The sequence below is a fragment of the Eublepharis macularius genome, chromosome 7 (assembly GCF_028583425.1).
Source record: "Eublepharis macularius isolate TG4126 chromosome 7, MPM_Emac_v1.0, whole genome shotgun sequence".
Lineage (NCBI taxonomy): Eukaryota > Metazoa > Chordata > Lepidosauria > Squamata > Eublepharidae > Eublepharis > Eublepharis macularius.
The window spans coordinates 469121-492930 of NC_072796.1; the positions used below are offsets into that span (position 1 = coordinate 469121).

At 46.5% G+C, this 23810-nt stretch overlaps 1 protein-coding gene across 7 annotated transcripts in view; it reads right to left on the reverse strand.

The window, feature by feature from the left end:
* Nucleotides 1–23810, reverse strand: part of MTA1 (metastasis associated 1) — a 188292-nt gene that overhangs the window by 15742 nt on the left and 148740 nt on the right. For 5 of the 7 annotated variants that reach the window (XM_054984519.1, XM_054984520.1, XM_054984524.1 and 2 more), the window contains one exon: nt 12160–12191. The exons of the other annotated variants lie outside the window; for them this stretch is intronic. In XM_054984519.1, the coding sequence (XP_054840494.1) occupies nt 12160–12191 (32 nt within the window). The remainder of the gene's footprint in view (nt 1–12159; nt 12192–23810) is intronic. 7 annotated transcript variants of the gene reach the window in all.

The following is a 23810-nucleotide window of genomic DNA, read 5'->3' on the forward strand; positions in this document are numbered from 1 at the left end:
TAAGTCTGGGTTTAAGCCAGCATGAAAGAATTCTACTTTCACTGATTCAGTCCAGTCTGGCACTTTGGCAGCACACGCCCTGAATTCGGCTGCAAACTCACATGCCAGCTGTTTCCCCTGCCACATGCACTTCAGCCTAGTTCTTGCCCTCTCCCCATCAAGGGGATCTTCGTATTGCACCCGCATGGCACACATAAATGCTTTCATGCTTTGAAGCTCCGGGGCTTGAGCGGAGTAGAGTCACATACCACTTCGCTGCTTCTCCCCCCAACCGGATCCCAAGTAGCTTGCCCAGCTGGCTTCATGGGGGAAAGTGTCTCCCCACTCTCTCAGGAACTCTGCCACTTGCACTAGGAAGTACCCTAGCTCCTCTGGGTCTCCTTCCAACTGGGCTGCTGGGGCGGAAGCGCTGGGCCCAGGCAAGCAGGTGTGCAGGCAGCCCCATTGTCACCTGCCCATCTGGTGGACTGACTGGCTGCTCAGGGAGTCTTTGTCCATCTGGAAGTACTGGGGCTCCTTGCCCATCAGGGAACGAATGAATGGTTGCTGGCCAGCCAGGTCACCTGGCTGCTCTGGCTGTAAGGCCACAATATAATAACAAAGAGGCTCCCTCACAAAGAAGATCAATTATATAAGCAGCGTAAATCATATGCAATTTACGCTGTTTATATAACTGGCTGTAAGGCCGCCTGCAACATATATTGGATATTCCTCATGAACGTGTGCATGTCACATCTCAGCCTGGAGCTCTTGCACTTCATCTGCAGCAGCCGCTCCTAATGCTCCCCTCTTCTCTAGGTTTTCGCCATCCTCTTCCTCCACGTTGGGGAACATTTCTCCCACGATCAAACTCTGTCTGAACAATCAGCTCCCCCGATGCTCCTCCACGTCCATCTCCCTCCTGGCCGAGGCCACCCGAGGGGTCCATCCCCCCCCCCGCGGGGCGCCTGCCATCCCGGCTCTGTAATCCACCTTCCATGGGAGGGAACTAGTGCAGCGCCTTGCTCCCGTCCCAGCTGTAGCTTCAGCGACAACTCCAACCAACGCATCCACATTGGGCCCGCGCTTATCTGTGTGGTCGTTAGGTCCGAGTTCATCCTCTGGCAGCCCTGCAGCCCCGGTATCCGCTCCTAGTCTAGCCACAGCTCAAGTAGCAGGGTTCAACAGGTACTCAGGTTCAGGAGCCAGAGGCTGAAAAGGGATTCTTGACAAACTGTAACCTTCAAAAGACTCTACTGCTAGTTAGTAAAAGCTTTATTGAAAAGTTGCTAGTATCATGCTCTTCCTTGGTTCATTGTCAGGAAGGAAGCACACACAGGTATCAAGTACATAAGTCATTCACAGGCTAGCATCCCCCCCCCCCCGCCTTCCTAGAGGCTGGCTAATTCCGCTGGGAAATATCTACGCAGGGGATGACACACAGGGTTTCAAGGTCATGAGGGCTCGTTTCTCAGCGGCTAGGAGCAAGCATAGCCTGAGAGAGATAATTCCAGGAACAACCAGATTCACGTGCAGCGAGAGTGAAGAGGCACAGCTGCAACAGATCAGCATAACATCCAGCCCCAACCTTCAGATACGGGTATGGCAGATGCAGCCAGCATTCTGACACATATTTTATCTTTAACCTTAAATGGTGCAGAAGAAAAAGCTTTATTAACAGGCATGCACAGAGAATGCTAGTGGCTGGTATGGTTTGATTGCAGGATGGGCCTGCTGGCCAGCAACCATCACCAGCAGCAATAACAAGTCACAAGATGGGGGGTGGAATAACAGGCACTGCTGGGGGCAAGAGGACAGCAGTGGCTGTCCACCCCACTCTCTGAATCAATCCTCCCCAGAGACTCATGCAAGCTGCTTTGCTCCACTGCATGGTTGTCATCCTACTCTGGCATGCAACACTGTAAACTCAGGTGGCAGCCATAGCCTCATCCCCTGCCATGTTGCCCTCCACCTCCTCAGCAGGACCAGAGCTGGCTTTGCTCTCCATTTCCTCCGAGTAGTCAGGAAGCCGTGGCAGCAGAACTACGGCCTCTTAAAAAAATTATACTTTGCCATTCTGCCTTCAGAAGGGCTGCCAAGGCAGCTAACAAATTAAAAACAAACATCATAAAACCATGTCTTACAAACCATTAACACCAACAAAAACACATAATTAAAACAAGGGCATAAATATTGATACAAAAACATAAAAACAACAATTAAAACACTGGGCAAGAAGGAGGAATCACGGAGGGAACCACAAATTCAACCAAATGAAACAAAAAAGTTGGTGGAAGATGGCAACAGAAGGGGACAGATAAATCTCCCTAGGGAGAGGTGTCCAGAGTTTTGGTGGTACAACCAAGAAGATCCTCTTGGATTGCCACCTGTCTAATCTTAGAAGATGGAGCCCCCCAAAGCAGGCCTCAGAGAGATGACCACAGCAGTCAGGTTGGGCTTCTTACAAGCAAGGGCGGCGGAACTCGAGCCTGCCTGTTGCGGAAATAGTTCTGGTTCAAATGGAAGGTAGTGCCAGTCCCTCAAGTCTCGGCAGCCCAGGAGAAGCACCCGCCTTCACCCTCACCCTGGGGGAAGCTCATCCGGGACCAGCAAAACCAAGCTGGTCTGCAGCTGGAAGGACTCGGAGATTCCAGGGCGTGAAGGGAAGTCCTTGTGGGGCAGAAGGGCAGCTTCCTCCTTCTCTGGAGGGAAACGTAGGTGAGTGAGGGGGAGAAGAAGAAACACTGCCAGGCCCGCAATATGCCACGTGGTGCCAGGAACGAGCCAGTCTGCACCTCAGTCGCTTCCGGTTCACTCTCTGGCTTGCTCCCTTTCAGGTTTAATTTCTAATGTGATGAGCTTGGCAATGCTGCTTTGGCAATGCTGGGCTGGGCCCACAGACCGGCAAGAGCAGTGCCAGATTGGCTTCCTGCAGCCCACTCCTCTGCCACCAATGACTGAGGGCCAATGGACCCTGTACAGCAACAGTGAGTGGGTGCCAGTTCACCAAGTTTTCCAGTTGACTAAGTACAAGTTAACAGAGCTTCCCCTGTATGTAAGATCCCAGTCACTTCTTACTGGTAGTGTAGCTGAGAAAGACTGTACAACTGACAGACCCTGTACGACTAACACCCCAGTCATTACAAAGCCCAACAAAGTAGTCAGTTGACTCGTTCAGCCTGAATGTGGATTCAAATCCATATTTAACTGCATATTTAAATACAGATCCCACTGCATGTACAATGTGCAGAGTTAAGTAAGCATCAGCACATGAATGTTCACTCCAATGCACATTTGAAAGCACATTGTTTTTAATACTGTTAAAAACTTCCGTGGCATTTTATAGGTTTTGCTTTGTGAGTCACTTCACACTAGTTCCCTAGAGAGGCAGCACAGAAATGTCCTAAATAAATATGTTAGACTTATGCCTGTGCTTTGTAACCCATCACACAATTGCAGAAAGCCTTTGTATGCACATGGGCCCTTTTCACACTACTTACTGGCTTGCGAAACATCGCAAAATGTTGCGCAAAACCCGCGCGAAGTCGTGCAAAACTCGCGCAAGAAGACGCTATCTTCCGCGTTTTTTGCGCTACATTTCGCGATGTTTTGGAAGCCAGTAAGTAGTGTGAAAAGGGCCATGGTCTCTTTTGCTGAATTATATCTTACCCAGTTTAGATATTAAACCTGAGGATATTGCTAACAAGTTGGGATGCAGCAGCAACATGACCAGACATAGTTTCTTGTTGGTCTGTAGCAGAAGAGCAAGATGCAGTTCCAGGAACACCTTAAAGACCAGCTAGGTTTCTAGAGTATGATACCTGATGAAGGGAGCTCTGACACTGCAATGCTCCTACCCTGGAAATCTCGTGCTCCAGTTCCGTACCCGAAACTTGCTCTACAGACAGACATGCTGCTTGCATTGTTCTGAGCTAACATAAGAACTGAAGCCTTCTAGAGGATTAACATAACATACACAACATCTCAAACAGTTACACCTACAAACTAGCTTTTGTAAGCCTTCCATAAAAAGTGAATTATAATTATTTCCATGCAGATCTTCAATCATTTGTAATTACATTTGTATTGTAATTGCTTGCAACGTTACTACATCCAAATGCTTATTCCAACTTCATCGTATGTCCTGTGACATCTATTGCAATGAGCTCTGCCCTCCCTGAGGTATGATGGAAAGAAAGGAAGGGGGGGCCTGCTTAGAGGATGTGTTAGTGGTCGGAACTGCCCCCATAATATTAGAAGGCATATATGGTTACGGATATACCACGAACCCCTTCTCTAAATATGCTCCCAGCACTAAAACTACTGCCCAAGCAGGCAGAAAACATGGAAGCTGCTGCCCAAGCAGGAAGCCGGATCCCTCCTGGGAAATGGAACATGCAAACGTGGGGAGGAACAGGCGAGCCCTGCTCAAACCCCCTCCCTTGCCCCGGAGGCAGGCTAAGGATCCTGATCCTATGGGGCCTTCCTGGAGTTCCTGAATTAATCGATGCAATTCACCTTTTGATCTCACCTTAACCACTTCCCTATTCTTAAGTGATTCAGAGAACTGATCACCTCACCCATCTGCCTCACGGGTCAGCAATCATAATTTGATAACTGTAGTTCTGCCCAGGAAGACTTAATCAAAACTTCCTAGTTCTTTGTTACATGCTGGAAATGGTTTACCGGCTTATTGTCCCACTCCGGGAGCAGTTCACCAGCTCCTTGTCTTGCCCCGGGGACAACTTTGCAATCCTTTGTTCCACCCCAGGAACAACCACTCAAGCCTTTGTTTTTGGGGTAGAAGATGCAATCTTGCCCAAGGTAGGATGGTATAAAATAGTATAAAAGGTAAAGGTAGTCCCCTGTGCAAGCACCAAGTCATTACTGACCCATGAGGGACGTCGCATCACGATGTTTTCTTGGCAGACTTTTTGTTATGGGGTGGTTTGCCATGGCTTTCCCCAGTCATCTACACTTTACTCCCAGGAAACTGGGTACTCATTTTACCGACCTCAGAAGGATGGAAGGCTGAGTCAACCTTGAGCTGGCTACCTGAACCCGGCTACTGTCAGGATCAAACTCAGGTCATGAGCAGAGCTTGGGCTTCAGTACTGCGGCTTACCACTCTGCGCCACGAGGCTCCTCCATAAAACAGTATAAAATGGTATAAAATAGACTGCCCCTCAGCCCAAAATGTGTACATGCTTGGATCCAGCATTCAACCCTCGAACTCCATTCGAGTTGCAAGGAAATGGATTTCTTCCTGCAAGTTTAGATCTTTTACGTGCACAGTCTTGCAAAGATTTATTTGACTGGATACCTCCACAAGAGTGGATAACAGCTTTAAATTGCACCTTAAAAGGAATGATATCCTTAAGAAACTTCTGGACGCCTATTGTGGACTTCAAAGTCAATATTGTGTAATCTGTCTCTTTGATATTTATATTTCTTATAATACAGTATTGGTGATTTGACATAGAGAATTGAGCACTTTAAGCACCTAGCACTTTATTGTTTGTACAGAAAAACATATTTATAAATTATTATAATATCTATTGTGAATATACAGTCATTTATTGGTTCATTTAAGTGTATTTATCCAAATAATATTCATGTTGTTGCCCTGGTGGGGTGCTTTCCCTTTGTTTGTCGTTTATTCAATTCAGAGGAGAAAATCAGAACTGATGCCATTGGGAGACAATATATCACAGAGTATAATTACTGAGAGACATTTTCAATGGTGCCCAGATGCTATTACTTATCTTGGAACATTGATTCCAAGGAATGTTACCTATAAGATTTAGTTGAATTTTAATAAGCTGTTTTCAGATATATCCTTAAGATTTGGATAGATGGGAACCCTAAATTTGTCACTATGGGGCAAAATATACACACGAAAAATGAACATTGTACCTCGAATTGTATATATTATGCATGAAATTCTTTCGCATATACCTTAAAGATACATCAAAAAATTAATATTTTGTTTCAGAAATTTATGTGGGGTTCAATACCTCCTAAGATTTCTCTCTTGGAAGCTTCTTTTTGGAACCACTTTTTAAGTGGAACGAATTAGGATCTACTTATGTTAAAATGGATTTTGCTCCTCCTACAATCTCTACAGCAAGAGAAGTATGGCTTATAATATCACGACAGTATCAATTTGACCCGTTCTCACATGCCAAACTAACATTATGGTCAAATCCAGAATTAAAAATTGGGAAGAATTTTTTCTTACAGGCGGCTTGGACAGATAAGGAAATTTTTTACCTTAGATTAACTGATAGGCAATGATGATACATTTGTGTCATTTTTTTCAGCTGAGATATAAGTATGACTTGCAGCTTCTGCTTAATAGCAACATTTACAATTGCAACTTTTGTTGGTGTTCAAATGCAGCCCAGCAGTTTTGAGTGCTTCAGAGTCTCCCCTTCTTATGAAAACTCTTATTAAATAATAAAGAAATGAAACCAACAGTATTTGTGTGTCTTTGAGATGAATGGAATCATGAGCTGGAGCATCCATTTTTGTTAAAGCAATGAGATAAGGAATTCAGTCATATACCTGTTGCTGCTATGGATCTTAAGTTGCGGTTAATTTAGCACAGAATTTAAGTTGCAGCTAATTTAGTAAAGAATTATATTTAGGGTATATATTATATTTAGAGCCAGTTTGGTGTAGTGGTTAAGAGTGTGGGACTCTAATCTGGAGAGACGGGTTTGATTCCCCACTCCTCTGCCTGGAGCCAGCTGGGTGACCTTGGGCCTGTCACAGCTCTCTCAGAGCTCTCTCAGCTCCACCCGCCTCACAGGGTGATTATTGTTATGGGGATAATAATGACATACTTTGTAGACTGCTCTGAGTGGGCGTTAAGTTGTCTTGAAGGCCAGTATATATATAAAATGTTATTATTATTATATTATATTAAACACCACAGCAACTTTTTACTAAAGGTTTAAACACAGTGTTGACTGTGTAATTCACAAGCCTATGCTTTGGACATGTTCAGTCATCCGGCCGTTTTGAGAGGAAGTTATTAATCGTACTAATTTTGTATTAGAATTCTCATTTATTTTTGTTAATGTATTGTAAAATTGTTTGCCTGTCTCTTGGAATCCGATGATCAATGGGAAAGTGGACCCTGCCATGCCCTTACAGTTGCTAAAAGTCCTGTGTTGCAACCCTGGGAAGCTCACCTTCCATGCCTCACCGGACTGGGTTCAAAAACTGCTTTTGCTATTGTGGGGGGGGGGGGTGTGCTTTGACTTTTGCCAAATTGTTTGTTTGAACTTTGGTGCTAGTGTTCTAGACAGCTGCTCTTCACTCATTTGCTGATTGCTCTTCCTCTCTTCTGAGATACTGGTTCTGTTGGCCTAAGTTGAAACGGTGTCCCTTGCTTCAGTTTGGTTTTGGTGGAATTCTCTGGTTTGATGTTGGCCCCCTTCAGTCACTTTGATTCTGTTGGGCTTTCTCTGGGATGAGATTGCATTTGGGAGTGTGCCTTTGGTCAGTAGCAACCTTGCCCCTTTGTGTTTCTGCCTGAGAGTTAGCTTGTTGTTGTTGTTTCTTCCTGCCATAGGAAACAATGGAGAATGGCTAGGGTCACCTTGTTCGGGGGCTCATAGAACTGGACTCTGGGGTCCACTCTGCCTGTGTGATACCTTCCCAATATTGTCTGATGGCTGGGGAAAGCTTCATATGAAGCAGACTGAACTCAAAGGCTCCTCTTACAGGATAGCACGGATTTGATATCTAGTTTTACAAAATCCCAACTCCCGCCTTCTGCTATGCAGAGATTTCAACACCAGAATAGGACTTGGCTTTTTATGATTTCTAAGTTGATATTAATAACCAGGCTGCTGAACAAGCTTGATTCCTGGACCAGTCCTCACAAGACATAGTTATAAACAAGACAGGCTGATTAGAATTGTGGTCACCCCATCAGTTGTATATCTTCCATAGCACAAGGTTTTGAAAAGGGGGGGGGAGGTCCCAGTTCTGGGAATGTGTTTCCTTTGGTTTAGGCAGATTCCCCCCGCCCTGGAGGCTCAGATCTCAGCAAAACACTGGCGTGCTCACTACAGCCAGGTATGCAGCCTGTCCCCCGCCCCTCGGGAGACTGGGGCAGTGGGGCAGACGCCACTTTTAGATCTTTCCAGCTCACCACAAGGGTCACCTGTCAAAGTCTCTGAAATAAGAGGCCTCTCTCCTCTGGTGAGGACCTGATCCTTTCTGAGTTGTTTAAATCCTTTCCTGACTGCTGGGTGCACATCTTAACCAAATTGTTTACTTAGATCAATCTAACTAGTGTAGATTGAGGAGCTGAGGCTGAGAGGAGCGGCTGACCAAAGGCCACCCACTGAGCTCACGGCAGTAGAGGGATTCGAACCAGCAGATTACTGATTTGCAGCCACTGTGCTACATCAAAGCAGAAAACTAGCGAGAGAAGGTCTTTGAACCATTAGATGTGAGTGTATCACTGAAAGAGGGACAGAGAGATGAAGCTGAACAAATTCTTCGCTTCTCTCTTCATGTTAGGCAGATTCCTGTTCCTGAACCAAATTTCTCAAATCAGATGTGTGAAGGATTCAGTTATAGTTGTCCAAAGAAATTCTAGAAGTCCAATTAATAAACTAAAAATAAAGAAATCGCTGGCTCAGGACAGGATATAGTCAAGAATTTTGTAAGAACTCAAAAATGAAACTTCTGACCTTCTGACAAAAACACGTAATTTGTCATTAACACCAGCTTGTTTGTCGTAACTGGAAAACAGCCAATGTCACCATATTTAGCAAGAAATTCAGGGGGTACTTGAGAAACTATAAATAGGCTAGTTTAACATCTGTCCTGGGTAGAAAGAATTATTTAATCTGTCATGGGTAGAAAGAGTTATTTAAGACAGCATTGTTAAACATACCAAGAACACGGCTTGCTGAAGAGGAATTAACGTGGTGTCTGAAGCTGAAATCCTACCTATCCTACCAGCCTCTTAGAATTCTTTGAACGTGTCAAGAAGCATGTAGACAATAGTGACCTGGAAGACAATGTAATAATAACAACAACAACAATAACAACAATAATAACAACTGTGTGTTTCTATACCGCCCTTCTGGACAGATTAGAGCCACACTCAGAGCGGTGAACAAAGTGTTATTATTATCCCCAAAATACAGCTGGGGAGCTGGGCTGAGAGGAGGGGCTTACTGAAGGCCTCCTGCTAAGATCATGCCAGTAATGAGATTTGAACCAGCAGAGTGCTGATCTGCAACCCAACCACTGTGCTACAGCAGCTCTTGGGTTTCCAGGAAATGTTTGACAAGGAGTCTCACCAAAGGCTTTTGGGATAAAAGAGTATAAAAGAGAAAGCATCTGGGGTGGTGGAATAAATCAAATTTTTTTTGTAGTGGAAGGAGGTGATCCGCAGGCACCCCCAGAAATTTATGTTGAGGCCTGTGCTATTTTAGTCATCCATAATCATCTGTTGTTGGAGGTGAATAGTGAAGTAATAAAGTTGGTGGATGAAGACTGGTGTTAATACATGTGGACTGAGAGGAGCTCTAAAAGGACCATCCAAACTGGGCAGATGGGCAATAGCACAGAAAATTCAATGGAAGTAAAGTGCGAAGTGATGGATATGGGGCAAGAAGTCTTAACATCGATGCTGAAAGAGTCTAAGCCGACAATAACAGACTAAGAAAAAGGCTTTGGGGTCGTGGTGGATGGCTTGCTGAAAATGTCGACTCAACATGCAAAAGTTATTTAAAAAGACCAAGTCCATGCTGGGGATCATTAGGAAAGAGACTGAGAACAAAACAGCCAGGATAGAAACTCCCATCTGTTAAGTCCTTGCTGCAGCCAGTTCTGGACTACTGTATACAGTTCTTGTCACGGAAGCTTAAAAAGGACATTGAAGAGCCGGTGCAAGCAAAGGCCACCAAAACGCGGATGGGGTTGGAATGCCTGCCTCGTGCAGAACCGACCGGCCGGCCGACCTTATTTATAGTCCACCTTTCTCACTGGGACTCCAGGGGCATTACACAGCATAAGTCAAAGCGATCAATGACTGGGACATGAGCTGCAGACATTTGAAAACAAGCAAAAATCTGTGACTGAGGGACATAATGAGGGACATACAAAATGATGCAGAATATGAGCTCTCAGGGGTGCTAGCATGAAACTGATTGGCACTGGGTTCAAATCAGAACATTCAGTCCAAAGGGCAGTTGACTCGCTGATACGAGATGTGTTGATGGCTGCCGGTTTAGACGGATTTTAAAGTGGCTTAGACAGATTTATGTTGGATAGTTTATCATTGGCTAGTAGCCATGACAGATAAATAGGGCCCTCAGAGGCAGAATATTGATTGCCATAATTGGAGAGCAGTCAGCAGGAACTGCGGCCCCTGCCTGTGGGCTTCCCCGTGGCACGTGACTCCTGGAAACAGGATGCTGGGGCACTAGGCCATCGGTCTCTGAGGCCAGAGATCCAGTCCACTTGAGGCCTGCCTCTCCCTTTTTCATAAAAACAAATATGGAAAGCGATTTATCCCCCCAAATTCCAGCCCCATGGGACATGTTAGCAGCACTACTAAATTTCAGTGCGAATGTAATAGTTATTGGCAGGCAACCCTGAGAACAGGAACACCCACTGAAATGGCAGGGCCTCACATCTAGAACTCGCTGCGACTCCTTGGGAGGCTTTCAATCTTTAAGTACACACCAATACAAGGAAGTGTGCCAACACAGCTATTATTATTATTGCAGCACAAGTAAATTATACAATCAATATAATCAGTATAAACACAACAGTTTCGATTCCATTCAATACAATGTGGCTGCAAACTTGTTCCAATGGAATGAGAGAGTCAAGTCCCATATAGCCACCTTGGAGTTCATAAATCTTGGACGCCACCGATTAACTTCAATTGGCACCGTTTGCAGCCTGTGATAAAGAGGTTCCGTTAATATATGGGACTTGACTCTCTCATTCCATTGGAACAAGTTTGCAGCCACATTGTATTGAATGGAATCGAAACTGTTGTGTTTATACTGATTATATTGATTGTATAATTTACTTGTGCTGCAATAATAATAATAGCTGTGTTGGCACACTTCCTTGTATTGGTGTGTACTTAACTATTGTGGAAGTGTAATCTTCTCCCTTTGTTTTGGTTAGGCTTTCAATCTTGACAGAAGACACACCGGGAAACCTCAATGTCTTCCTCCTCCCCTAGAATATTTCCCCAGCCATCAGAACAAGGCTGTCCGTGAGGCTCTTGCACGCTCATTTCCTTACAAAACCACCAATGGATAATGGGAGACACAAACAAGCAGCCCTTCTCAAGAGGCCCGTCAAACAAGTCAAGTTGCCACTTACTACCCGTTCCCAAACAGCGAAAGGACTGCCTTATTGCTACAATTCAAAATAACCCCAAAAGAGAACACTTTAGCAAAAAATATTCAGGAATGCTTCTGCGAACTGTTTTCTAGTACCTAGTACTCACAATTCTAAGCAAGTTTAAATTGCTCTTCTAGAGGTTTACCCACTGTTTCAATAGCGATATACCAGGAAGATATTGCTTTGTGTGAATACGAAGGGCGACATATTCCCTTTTGAGCAAAGTTTCCCTGTATCATTTTTAAAATCCTGCACATTGTGCGAGTGGTCCAGAAAGCCGTTAAATTGTTCTTCACAGTAGTATCTCCTCTGTACTCCTGTGTTTTATCCGATGTATGAGACTGGCTACTTGTCTCAATCCTCTGATCAAATCTCTCAAAGAAAGTATGAAGCCAAGTGGGAAGTGTTTAGAAATAAAAGTAATCCTATTACATGTGAATTGCAACTTCCTTAAAAATTAAACGCCGAGTTTACTCAAGCACTCTATATCTTCCTTCAATAAAACATATTTCTGCCTAACAAACATTTCCGTACTTTGCTGTCATCATCCTCCATTAAAAAAGCTGAGTGAAGAGGTACTGGTTCGCTCTGAAAAGAACGTGTTTATTTCAGCACATCTGGTTTACTTGTGTGTTTTTCAAAAAACATGCAGGGCCAAGTAAATTGTGGGAATCGCTGAGAAAAGCACAGGCCACAGTCGCTGTGCCTCAGAGCTGTTGCGCTTTAAGAGCTTGAGACGGCGGCATTGACTGCATTCTTTCAAAACGAACATTCTCTTACCATTTGTCGGGTTAGTCCGTGGTTAGGCAGCCCTAACAAACAGGAAAGAGAATAGAGCCTGTAAGACACCATTGCTTTTCCAAGACAAAAACAGAAAATACAAAATCAGAACAACGTGGCTTTGCTTGCAATAGGCTCACTTTCCAGAACAGGAATCACTTCCACATTTGATGATTATCTGTCATGGTATTCTTAACTGATCTGAAAACCATTGCAAAAAAAACATGTAGCCCACATTTATTTTCTATTCAGTGCTACCCTCCCAAAAAAAGTCTGATATTTTTGCCTCAAATCACTGGTTTCTCCTGAACCGCTATACATGCCTTGTGTTTCAGACTACATCGGATTTGTTGTACTGGGAGGAACGGGGGAAGAGTGTCAAAGAGTTACTATTTTCTTGGGTTTGTACCTAAGCCAAGAAAACTACCAAAATCATTTGAAGTCTTTATCCCTGCACTCTTTTCACTTGAACATGCCAGCATAAGTTACAGGAGCACCAGGCAGGCACATGGATCGTCTGTCTTCACTAGAGTATTTATACCTCTCAGTAGAATTCGTTTATTCTTTGCTGGCCACTTGCGCTCTGTCTTTTTTGTGTTTGGCCTCTGAATTACGAACTTATAGCATTTTTCTTTCTTTATTTACTTCATCCATACCTCTTTTTTCTACCCAGTGGGGGCCAAAACTGGCTTACATCATTGTCCTCTCCTTTATTTTATCCGACAACCCTGTGAGGTAGGCAGGCTGAAAGAGTATGACTTGTCGAAGGTGACTTGCCAAAGCAAGCTTCCGTGGCAGAGTGAGGATTAATACGTGGATCTCCCAAATCCGAATCCAACCCTCTACATACCACGGTGTACCACGTTGTGACAATTCTGTCTTGGCACCATTTTATGTTCAGAGGTTGTGAAAGTGGCGGCACAGAGGGAGACACTTTGTGTTCTATACAACCAAAGGTTTCCTTGCCAAGAGTGATCCCAGCTAAGTTTCTAAATAGTAAAGAGTCCATTACCACCTTTACGACTAACCAACTTTACTGTAGAATAAGCTTTCGAGAACCACAGTTCTCTTCGTCAGATGCATGAGGTTTATGGATCTCCTCTCCAGTTGGCTGAATGTGGAGCTTTCCATGGTCATAGATCCAGAGGAGATAGATGTGTTAGTCTGTTGTCACAAAACAGTAGAGTCCAGTAGCACCTTTAAGTCTAACCAACTTTATTGTAGCACTAGTAACAAAGCCCATTGTGAGAAAAAATACAACGGGCTCTAGAAAGGGGAGGGCGGGCAGACAGGCATTGCCTCCTCCCTCCTCCGTGACTGATCCCGGTGAGAAGGAAGGAAGACATTGCCATCTGCAATGGGGTAGGTGAAGAGGGGTAGGCGTTGCTTCCTGCTCAGTGCCTGATTCCGGCTGGGTGAAGGTGAGGATGGCATTGCCGCTTGCCCCGCACCTGATCCTGGTCTAATGAAGGGGGGGGCAGGCATGGCAACCTGCTCCACATCTGATCCTGGCTGCGTGAAGGGGGGGAGGGCATTGCCGCCTGCTCCGCTCCTGATCCCAGCCTCGTGAAGGGGCAGGGATTGTCTCCTGCTTTGTGCCTGGTTCTGTCCGGGTGAAGGGGGATGGGCATTGTTGCCTGCTCCACATCTGATCCCGGCTGGGTGAAGGGCGGGGTGGGCATTGCCACCTGCTCCACGCCTGATTCCAGCGAGTTGAAGGGTGAGTAGGCATTGCCTCCTGCTCTGCTCCTGATTCCAGCTGGTTTAAGGGGGGAGCGAGCATTGCCTCCTGCTCTGCGCCTGACCCCAGCAGGGTGAAGGTGGGCATTGCCACCTACTCTACACCTGATCCTAGCTGGGTGAAGGTTGGGGGGTGGGCATTGCCACCTGCTCTGCTCCTGATCCCAGCTGGGTGATGGTGGGTATTGCCCCCTGTTCTTCTGATCCCAACTGGGTGAAGTTGGGGGTGTGCATTGCTATCTGCTCTGCTCCTGATCCTAGCTGGGTGAAGGCGGGGGTGGGCATTGCCACCTGCTCTGCTCCTGATCGCAGCTGGGTGATTGTGGGTGGCAGGCATTGCCCCCTGCTCTGCTCCTGATTCCAGCTGGGTGAAGTCAGCGAGTGGACATTGCCTCCTCCTCCATGTCTGATCCTGGCCAGGTGATGGCAGAGAGGTGGGCATTGCGACCTACTCCACTGCTGATCCCAGCTGGGTAAAGGGGGCAGGCATTGCCACCTGCTCCGCTGCTGATCCCAGCTGGGTGAAGCCGGGTGGGGGGGCATTGCCACTTGCTCCACTTCTGATCCCAGCAGGTTGAAGGTGGGAGGTGGATGCTGCCACCTTTCTGAAGTCCATCAACAGCTACAGGAACAAACTATCCCAACTGAGTGATCCTAGCTAGGTGAAGGCGGGTGACACACATTGCCACTTGCTCCGCTCCTGATCCCAGCTGAGTGAAGGTGAGGGGGGGCATTGCCACCTGCTCAACGTCTGTTCCCAGCTGAGTGAAGGTGGGGGGGCAGGTATTGCTGCCTGCTCCACACCTGATCCTGGCCTGGGCTTCCCACCATGGCGCGCTTTCAGCGGGACGGGCTCGTCTCTTCTGGGATTCCCTCCATGGCAGCACCCTCTGGAGGTGCACCAGGATAGGAAATGAGTTGTATGGAACACTATTAGCCTTTTATATATTAGGATAAGTTTTCGAGAACCACAGTTCTCTTCGTCAAATACATGGTTCTGATGAAGAGAACTGTGGTTCTCGAAAGCTTATGCTACAATAAAGTTGGTTAGTCATAAAAGGTGCTACTGGACTCCTTACTGTTTCGTGACTACAGACTAACACGGCTAACTCCTCTGGATCTATGACCAGGGAAAGCACCGCATTCAGCCGAATGGAGAGCTAAGTTTCTGTAAACTCTTTTGGGAGGACAGAAGAATTCCCACTTCTGTGGGGAGGCAGGCAGGCAATAAGGCTTTGGACTTAGGAAGACTCCCCTTTTCTACACCAGTTTGGTGTAGTGGTTAAGAGCAGTGGGACTCTAATCTGGAGAACTGGGTTTGATTCCCCACTCCTCCACTTGAAGCCAGCTGGGTGACCTTGGGTCAGTCACAGCTCTCCAGAGCTCTCTCAGCCCCACCCACCTCACAGGATTATTGTTATGGGGATAATAATAACAGTAAACTGCTCTGAGAGGGCATTAAGTTGTCCTAAAGGACAACAATATAAATCGAATGTTGTTGTTGTTGTTGTTGTTGTTGTTATTAACCCCCCACCTCCATCATTTTCTGTTTTTTATGTGGAGGTGAGAACTTAATTAAACAATGTTTATTGGTGCTTTATCTCAAAACGTTCTCCTAAGTCTTTAAAAAAAGCCACAGTGGATGGAGAGGGAAGCAAACGTACTTCTCTGCTCAAAAGGCAGGGCGTCCGGCCCGCACCATCCTCAGCATCTTACTTTTAACTACAACAGAACAAGAGCCTCGCTGGGTCAAGCCGCCTTGCGGCTCAGCTTACAAGCAAGGCGTGAGGACTGCAGTTCTTTCCTGTGTCCGAATGGCCTTGTCTCCTCATGATGCGACCAAAGTATGAAATACAAAGCAGATTAACCTTGACTTTATACTGCGAAGGGTCAGCATGGTAGTGTTGAAATAATGACACGACGATGTTTTGTTGAACTGAGGGGTCCGGTGCTGAGCTGTAACAGATGCTCTTCCTCTGCTCTGATCGTATCTTGGCCCCGTGTCATCAAGAGATGTCCGGGGGCCAGAGGGAGGAGGCTGGCAGGCCAAGGAGGCAGCTGGGTGGAGGCACAGGCTGGGGGGGGGGGGGCTGTGCCACACCTCAGTGACGCCAGGTGACTGCGGCAGCAGGCACAGGATGGCAGGGAGCCAGACCACACAGGCTGGCCTTGGGGTGGCCAAGCAGGATGTTGAGGGCGGCAGGAAACGGGGGGAGGGAGGTACTAAGAGAGGCTAAGGGGAGGAGGCACAGTGGTGGGGTGATCTCGAGGGCAGAGTCCAACAGGGTGAGCTGCTGAAGGGTGAACCTTTTTTCCTGCTCTTACCCAGAAGCTCCCTTTCTAGGAGAGGCTGCCCTGCAAGGTGACCTCCATCGGAGATGACCTTTATCAGCTTGTCCTGGGAGGTGGGGCTGGCTTGGTCCTTTTAATGGCAAACCGTGGCTGGGAAATCTCAAGAGCCCTCTAGGGATCTTTTCAAGGGTTGTTCTGTCATCCATCTCTGCCCACTGACGGCATCAACAAACCAAAAAACCTACCCCGTAACTTGCCACTAAATGCCAACCCTCCCCACATTTTACATTTTTAAAAAATGAACCCTTCTCTAACAAACCAACTCAAATTTCTTTCTGGGAGGTGGGGGGAACTGGAGGCTAGTCAGTCTGGACTGGCTGGCAAGCTGATACTTTAGCCATTGAGAGGAAGAGTAAAGGTGAGCCAGGTGTGCTTTTGGAAATTTATACGAAAGAAAACAAGAATGAAACCACCAGACTCCCAATATACACACATATATTCCTCAGCAGTTTGCTACAAAGGGGACAGTTTTGGCCGTGGATCTTGTCACATGAACTAATATCACATTTTAAAATTCAGCGAATTAAGTCTTCACAGGCTTCCTTACAGAAAATACATCAAACAACAACTAAAACATATTCCTAAACAATAATCTGAACAAGTTTTTCTGATAGCCATCATCCTTACATATTAAAGACACATCCATCCATTCATCCATCCATCCATCCATCCATCCATCCATCCATCCATCCATCCATCCATCCATCCATCCATCCATCCATCCATCCATCCATCCATCCATCCATCCATCCATCCATCCATCCATCCATCCATCCATACATACATGCACGTTGTGGCTGCAGCCGAAGAGCCCCGAGCCCTTTCACTTGCTGGTTTCAGTGAAATAGCTCATTTTCACAGCGGCCTTCCCCAAAGGTAACTTTGATCAGGGCATGGCCCTGAAAGTGCTGAGAAATGCGTTTCGTTTTGGAGGTTCGGACTGTTCCAAACCCCGCAGACCTGTAATTCCAAAAAGTTTTTCTCCCTCTTAACTGACAGGAAGGGAAGGAAGCCAAATGCTTTCCAAGCCGCACCCAGGACTTTAGACACACAGATGCTCCAGACGACGGAGTGGCCAGTTAAGACTTTCTGCACGTGTGTGGGCGGGGAGAGGCTTGGGGGTCTAAAATGCCAGAACATCTCAGGCTCCAGCACGAGGCAGAAGCTGGAAGGGCAAACTTAACAGGGGAGCTGGGAGCCTTGGCCCTCCCCACGGGCAATTCCTCACAAAGACCAAGAGGCGGCAGAGGGTGCAGGAGAGAAAGGAGAGAGAGAAAAACCACTTCCTAAGGTTGGTAGAGCCAGGAAGGTGGCAAGGACCAGGTGGAGTCTTGGACTGCCGCGGGTTAATTCCCATACACCTCAGAGGACAAGGTGGGACAGTGCTCACAAGTCCCCCCGGGGGGGGGGGGGCTTTTCAGTGACTTGCACCCAGAGACAAAAAAATCCATTATAATAACCACTGCAAAGAAATAGAAGAGAACAACAAAAAAGGAAGAACAGGAGACCTGTTCCACAAAATCCAGGAAATCAAAGGGAGATTCAAACCACAGTTAGGGATGCTGAAAGATCAACACGGAAATACAGTATCCGATCAGGACAAAATAAAGATAGAAACTAAGCTCTGAAGAAGTATACAGAAGACATGGAAGGATGATAGATACTTTTAAAGAAGAATCTTTTGTTGACGAACCAGAAATCTTAGAAAGTGAAGTAAAAGCTGCACTCAAAGCAATTGGGAGAAACAAAGCACCTGGAGTAAATGGGATACTAACAGAGTTATTTCGTGCTACAGAAACTGAGTCTATCAAAATCTTAACATGAATACGTCAACAAATATGGAAAACAAAACAATGGCCCATAGACTGGAAAGTCTCAGTCTACATTCCAGTTCAAAAAAAAAGAAGCTACCAAAGAGTGCAACAATTATCAGACCATTGCAGTAACTTCCCATGTAAGCAAAATCATGCTCAAAATTCTACAGCGAGAAATGCCAGCTGTTCAAGCTGGATTCAGAAAAGGACGTGGCCCTAGAGATCACATTGCAAATTTACGATGGCTTATGGATCATACAAAGGAACTTCAGAGGAAAATCAGGCTATATTTTATAGATTACAGCAAAGCTTTTGACTGTGTGGATCATGAAAGACTATGGATGGTATTAGAAGAAATGGGGGTGCCACAACATCTGATTGTTTTGAGTGCAACCTCTACTCTGGACGAGAGGCTACTGTCAGGAAAGAATATGGGGGTACCAAATGGTTTCCATTTGGCAGAGACAAGTGTCGAATCTGCACAGGTCTATTTCACTGGTTCAGTTCCCATTCTGCAGCATTTTTTTCATGACAGTCTGCACCAGATTTGCCACCTTGGGCAGTCAACTTCGGCCACTAGATACCTTTTCCATGGCTTTCCTGGGAGCGCTTATATCACAGCTTTTAAAAAAAACTCCACTTTGAGGTCCGCTGGTTCCCCGTGCACACTCCTTTTTGGGAGTTCCACCCTCTTTCCCCTCTCCCACCCCCTGCCAGCCCACTTCTCGTCTATCCAGCCTCTCTTTTCTCCTTTCCATCCCCCTCCCCCTTTTCTTCTTTTTGTAAATAAAATCCAGCGCAAGATCAATGAATCACTGGTTTGAAAGCATGCAGGGGGCTAAGTATCTGGGTATCAGAAATAAAGATTTTAACATCGAAGTTTAGATTATCTTTTTATTCCATGGTGAAGAAACAGATGCTTGCGGGCAACAGAAAATGAGGCAGGAATGGAGCTTTGCTGGCAATGCATTGCTGCTCTGATGAGATGATCACTTCAAAATAAATATTATTTATATTTGTTTCTGAGGAAGAACATTTATTTGTTTGCACGAGTGATTCAAGCTCATGCATGAATTCCTTCCCCTACTTCCTCTATTGTTTCCAGTTTGGTTGGCCAATAGACAATTCTCACAGCCAATGATATGTGGAATTCCTTAAAAGGAAAAAAACACAGGCAAATAAGCCAATCAGAATCCACAAAGGGAGAGTTGAAGGGGAGGTGCGGCTGAAATCCAGGAAATAGGTTGATCCTGTGCTCCTGCAATGATAACACAAGCACTCACGTCACGATCATGACTCATTTTGGCACGGTGTGGACTAAAAAAAAACCCCATAGGGCCACGCATACCAAACATGAAAGGTGCAAGTGGCCACATACAAGACGATTTCATGTCTTTCAGCGTGACTTCAGGGAGAGTGAGGAGTTATGTCCCCAGTGCAGAAGGGATTAAAGATGTGTATTATCTCCTTACCTGTTCAACCTCTATGCAATGCTTATCGTAAGAAAAGCTGGATTAGATCTAGAAGATTGTGGGCTGAAAATTGGTGGAAGGAACATTAAAAATTCGAGATATGCAGATAACACCAAGTAACGGGCAGAAAACAGTGAAGACTTGAAATGACTACTGAAGAAGCTAAAGGAGAAAGCGCCAAAGCAGGATTACAGCTGAACATCAAGAAGACAAAAGTAATGAAGACTGAGGAATTACACAATTTTAAAGTTGACAATAAGGAAAGAGAAATTGTTGAAGATTTTCTGTTCCTTGACTCAATCGTTAACCAAAAGGCAGACTGCAACCAAGAAACGAGAAGAAGTCTGAGACTTGGAAGAGCAGCCCCTGCCGACACTCTTGTTGGAGCTGGCCAAGTGTTTTTAGAAAGTGAGCAGGGCTAAGTAGAACTTTTGCTTCTGATTGGTCATTGGAGATATAATTGGCAGGGCAGATTTTAAAAATGCTGCCACTACACTATAAGGACTGTGTAACTGAAGGTAAACTATGTGTAAGCAAGAAACTAATTGTAAACAGTATGTTTACTTAAAAGGGCATCCTGCTAAGCACAGATTCTGTCTGAAATGTTGGCGTTACTATTAGAGTTATGCATAATCTCCCTCCCTAACAATTTGTGGTTAGCTACATCTCCTACAGCAGCCATTTTGCAATTAAGCCCATCACCTTCAGAATTCCAAGGGTGGCCAAAGGCTCAACAAGGCTAGGGACTACTGTCCTATGCCACCAGCCTTGGGTTAGTTATATGACACAACTAGGGGTGTGCGCTTCAGGTTTCCAATTCGGGCTTTTAACCCGAATCGGGGCTGATTTGGGTAGATTTGGTATTCCCCAATCAGCCCCAGCATTGCTGAGCCAATTCAGAAATACCGAAGCAAAGCTTTCCAAAGCGCTTTGTAATGCTTCGGTTAGTGTGGCAGCAACCACAGCACTTTTCTTGCTGTTTGCAAACAGCAAGAAAAGTGCTGCTTTCAGCTTCCCACTTTTTTTTACCCGACGGGAGAGGGAAGAGGGGGTTGTAAGTGTAGTGAGAGACAAGGAAGAAGGGGAGGAATCATAGAATCATAGAGTTGGAAGGGGCCATACAGACCATCTAGTCCAACCCCCTACCCAGTGCAGGATCAGCCAGTGCAGGATCAGGAGAGAGGGGGATCAGGGAAGGGAGGCGGAGTCAGGATTCAGGAGTGTCCAATCCCTGCCGCACCTCTACTTCCAGCCAATGGGATTCTCTGGAAGCAGAGTGCCTTTTTTGAAATGCTGCAGGGATTTAAATTGGAGGCTTGCCTTTTGGCTAGCTTCCATTTTGCCCTAGCCTAGAGGGACATTGAGACTGGTGCCTGCTTCCGGCTGGCTTGTCTCTGTCTCTGTGGTCTGGGCTGTGACTTGGCTGGCCTGCCTGCATCTGGATTCATCTGGACTGTGTGGATTGGATTCCCTGGTGACTCACTGCTGGATCTGCTGTGCTTCTGGACCTGATTGGACCTGCACCTGGAGAGTGGTAGGAGAATCACTGACTCACAGGTTTCTTTTCTTTTTGGGGGGAAGGGGTTGGTTGTCTTGGTGGGTGAGGGGAAGGGAAGGGAAAATTTTAAAGTTTTTATTTTAATTATTTTTTTAAAAAAATTCTGCTTGTTTGTTCTTTCTGCCTTGAGCGAGTGTGTGGTGGCCTTCCTTGGCTTGAGTATGTTTAATTGGGGGAGGGGGTTGCTGGGCTTGAGTGTGTTAATTTTGTTTTAATTTTGTGTTAATTTTGTTTGCTTGGGAAAGGTTTTTGCTGTGTAGGTAGTTTGCGGGGCTTGATTGCTTGAGTGGAGGTGCTTTCTTTGCTTTGTTGTGCTTGATTGGGGGGCTCTGATTGAGTGGGGGGCTTTGCCAATTGATTTACTTGCTCTGCAGTTTGTTCTTGTTCCTTTTTCTGTTATTTTTTGCTAGTTCTTTTGGGGGGGTGGCTGTTGGCTAATTTTACAGTTGGTGTTTAGAATTGATGTTGAGATTTGGTGTTTCACACCAAATTTGGGGGTGTTGTTAACTGCTGTTTGTTGTTGGTTGGGGTGGTGGTGTTGGTAGGTATAGCAGTGTTTGGGTAGTGTATTTTGGGTTTCTGAGAGTGTTCTTAGTTCTACAAAGTGTTTTTTAAAGGTATGCTAGTTGTAGGCCCCCTTCTTGTACATTTGCCCTCAAAACTAAATTGTTAGCTATTAGGGACCAAAAGCTAGTTTTCCCTGTTTAATAGGCTTGTGTAGGAAAGGAATTAGTAAGAGTTCAGGTTCTTTTCAAATTCAATTCATAAATAGGCTGCCCATTACTCGTCATTTATCTAGGGTTTTCCCACCCACCTGATGAAGAGAACTGTAGTTCTTGAAAGCTTATGCTACAGTAAAGTTGGTTAGTCTTAAAGGTGCTACTGGACTCTTTACTATTTTGCTACTACAGACTAACACGGCTAATTCCTCTGGATCTACCATCCACCTCTGGCATCCAGGCTGGGCACTTTTTTGTTATATGCTAACCTGCATATCAGGGTTCAGGGCCAGCTTGATTCCTGAAGAGGAATTCTGCTGTTTGCTAATATAGTGCCACCACAACTAAATAAGGCCCTTTTAAAAAGAGATTTCTGTTTCCATCTCCAGGAACCGAACCACAATAGAATACGTAGGTAGGTTTTAAAAGTAAACAAACTCCACCTTTTGGCTAGGTGACTGGGGGGTGGGCCTGTTTGAAAATGTTGCCAACTGGTAGTCAGTGTAGGTTCCAGGGGGCACAAGAATGAACGCTAGGAAACTTGAGAGCGGCCCTGGGGGAGGGTGAAGGATAAGAGTAGAGGGTGGAGGGGAGGGGAATGCTGTGGCTCACCCCCCACCTGGGCGGGGGATGCCCTCCCCAGTGCTGCAGCCGCTCACCAGCCTGGCTTTTGGTAACAGCAAGAGGGTTCTCAAGGCCCTCTTTGCTGAGACAGCCGCTGGAGGGGCCCCCAACCCAGGTGTCTGAGGCAGGAGTTTACATTGGGTGGGGGCCTGCTGCTGAGGCTCTCCCTCCTCCAGCGGTTGAGACCCAGCAGCAGGAGCAGGGGCAGCAGGGGCAGTCTTTTGGGGTGGACATAGGGAACGTGACTTCCGTCCCTCACGGTCACCCCAGGGATCCGGAGGATGTTAGAGGACCTGGTGCGGGGGGGCACCATTGGCGAGACTTCCCCAGTGTTCTCTGAGGCCAGCAGCAGGCCTCTCATGGCTATGCAGGAGGAAAGGGTGCTGGCGGAAGAGGAAGAGAGTGTGGTGGAGAAGCCCTCATCCCTGCTCCTTAAGCCTCAGCCATCTTTGGCTGCCTAGCCAAGGCACAGGCCTGAGCACTTCACACGAGGTTCACCTGGGGGCCCGGATTCACAGCCTCAGTGTGGCATGTGGCATGGGCCCCTCAGAAAATCCAGCAGGAGAGCCGGTTCAGTGGCAAAAGGAATGCACCCTGCAATTCGCCCCCCTCCTAACCACACACACGCACACACGCACGCATGCACACACTGCAAATCTGCCAATCCCTGTGGGCACAAATTTCTGCAGACATCGGAGAACAGAGGCCCCATCTATGTGGTGTGTCATGTTGCCACTGGAATGGGAAGAGTGAGAGAGACAGGCTAGGGAAAGCAGAGGAGGACACATACCATGTGTCACAGGAAACCCAGAGAAGCAGCCAAATGAAGTTATGTTGAGTAAACTGTTACGTGTTGTAATGTGTTGTTTCGTTGCTGTTAAGTGTTAACTGTACTTGTTCCATGGGTGGGCGGAATGCCACTGGCTGATGATGATGAAGGCTAGAGAATTACTTGGATTTTCCCAACCCTGGCCATTTCCAGACGGCTGACCTGCACCCAGGACGTCGCGCCATGTTTCGATCGTGCCGGGAAAAATGCGAAATATCGCGTTTTCCCCAGCACGATCCGAAATGTGGCGCGACGTCCCGGGTGCAGGTCAGCCGTCTGGAAACGGCCCCTGTCTCACAGGCAGTTTCATCCTGAAGCTGGCGGCGGCAGTGGGGGTGGGGGCGGGGGGGGGGTTCTGCAGCTCGAAAGGGGGAGTCTGCCAGTGGCCAAGGATGCCACAATCCATGTGCTTCTGCTGTGGGAGTCTGGCTTTTCCCACAATAGGAACCAACGGAGATTAGCTGGCCAGTTTGTGCAGGGGTACTTGTTTTTTTTATCGCGGGTGTTCAGTTTGGTTCTGTTGGGCTGCTTGGGGTGTAGCTT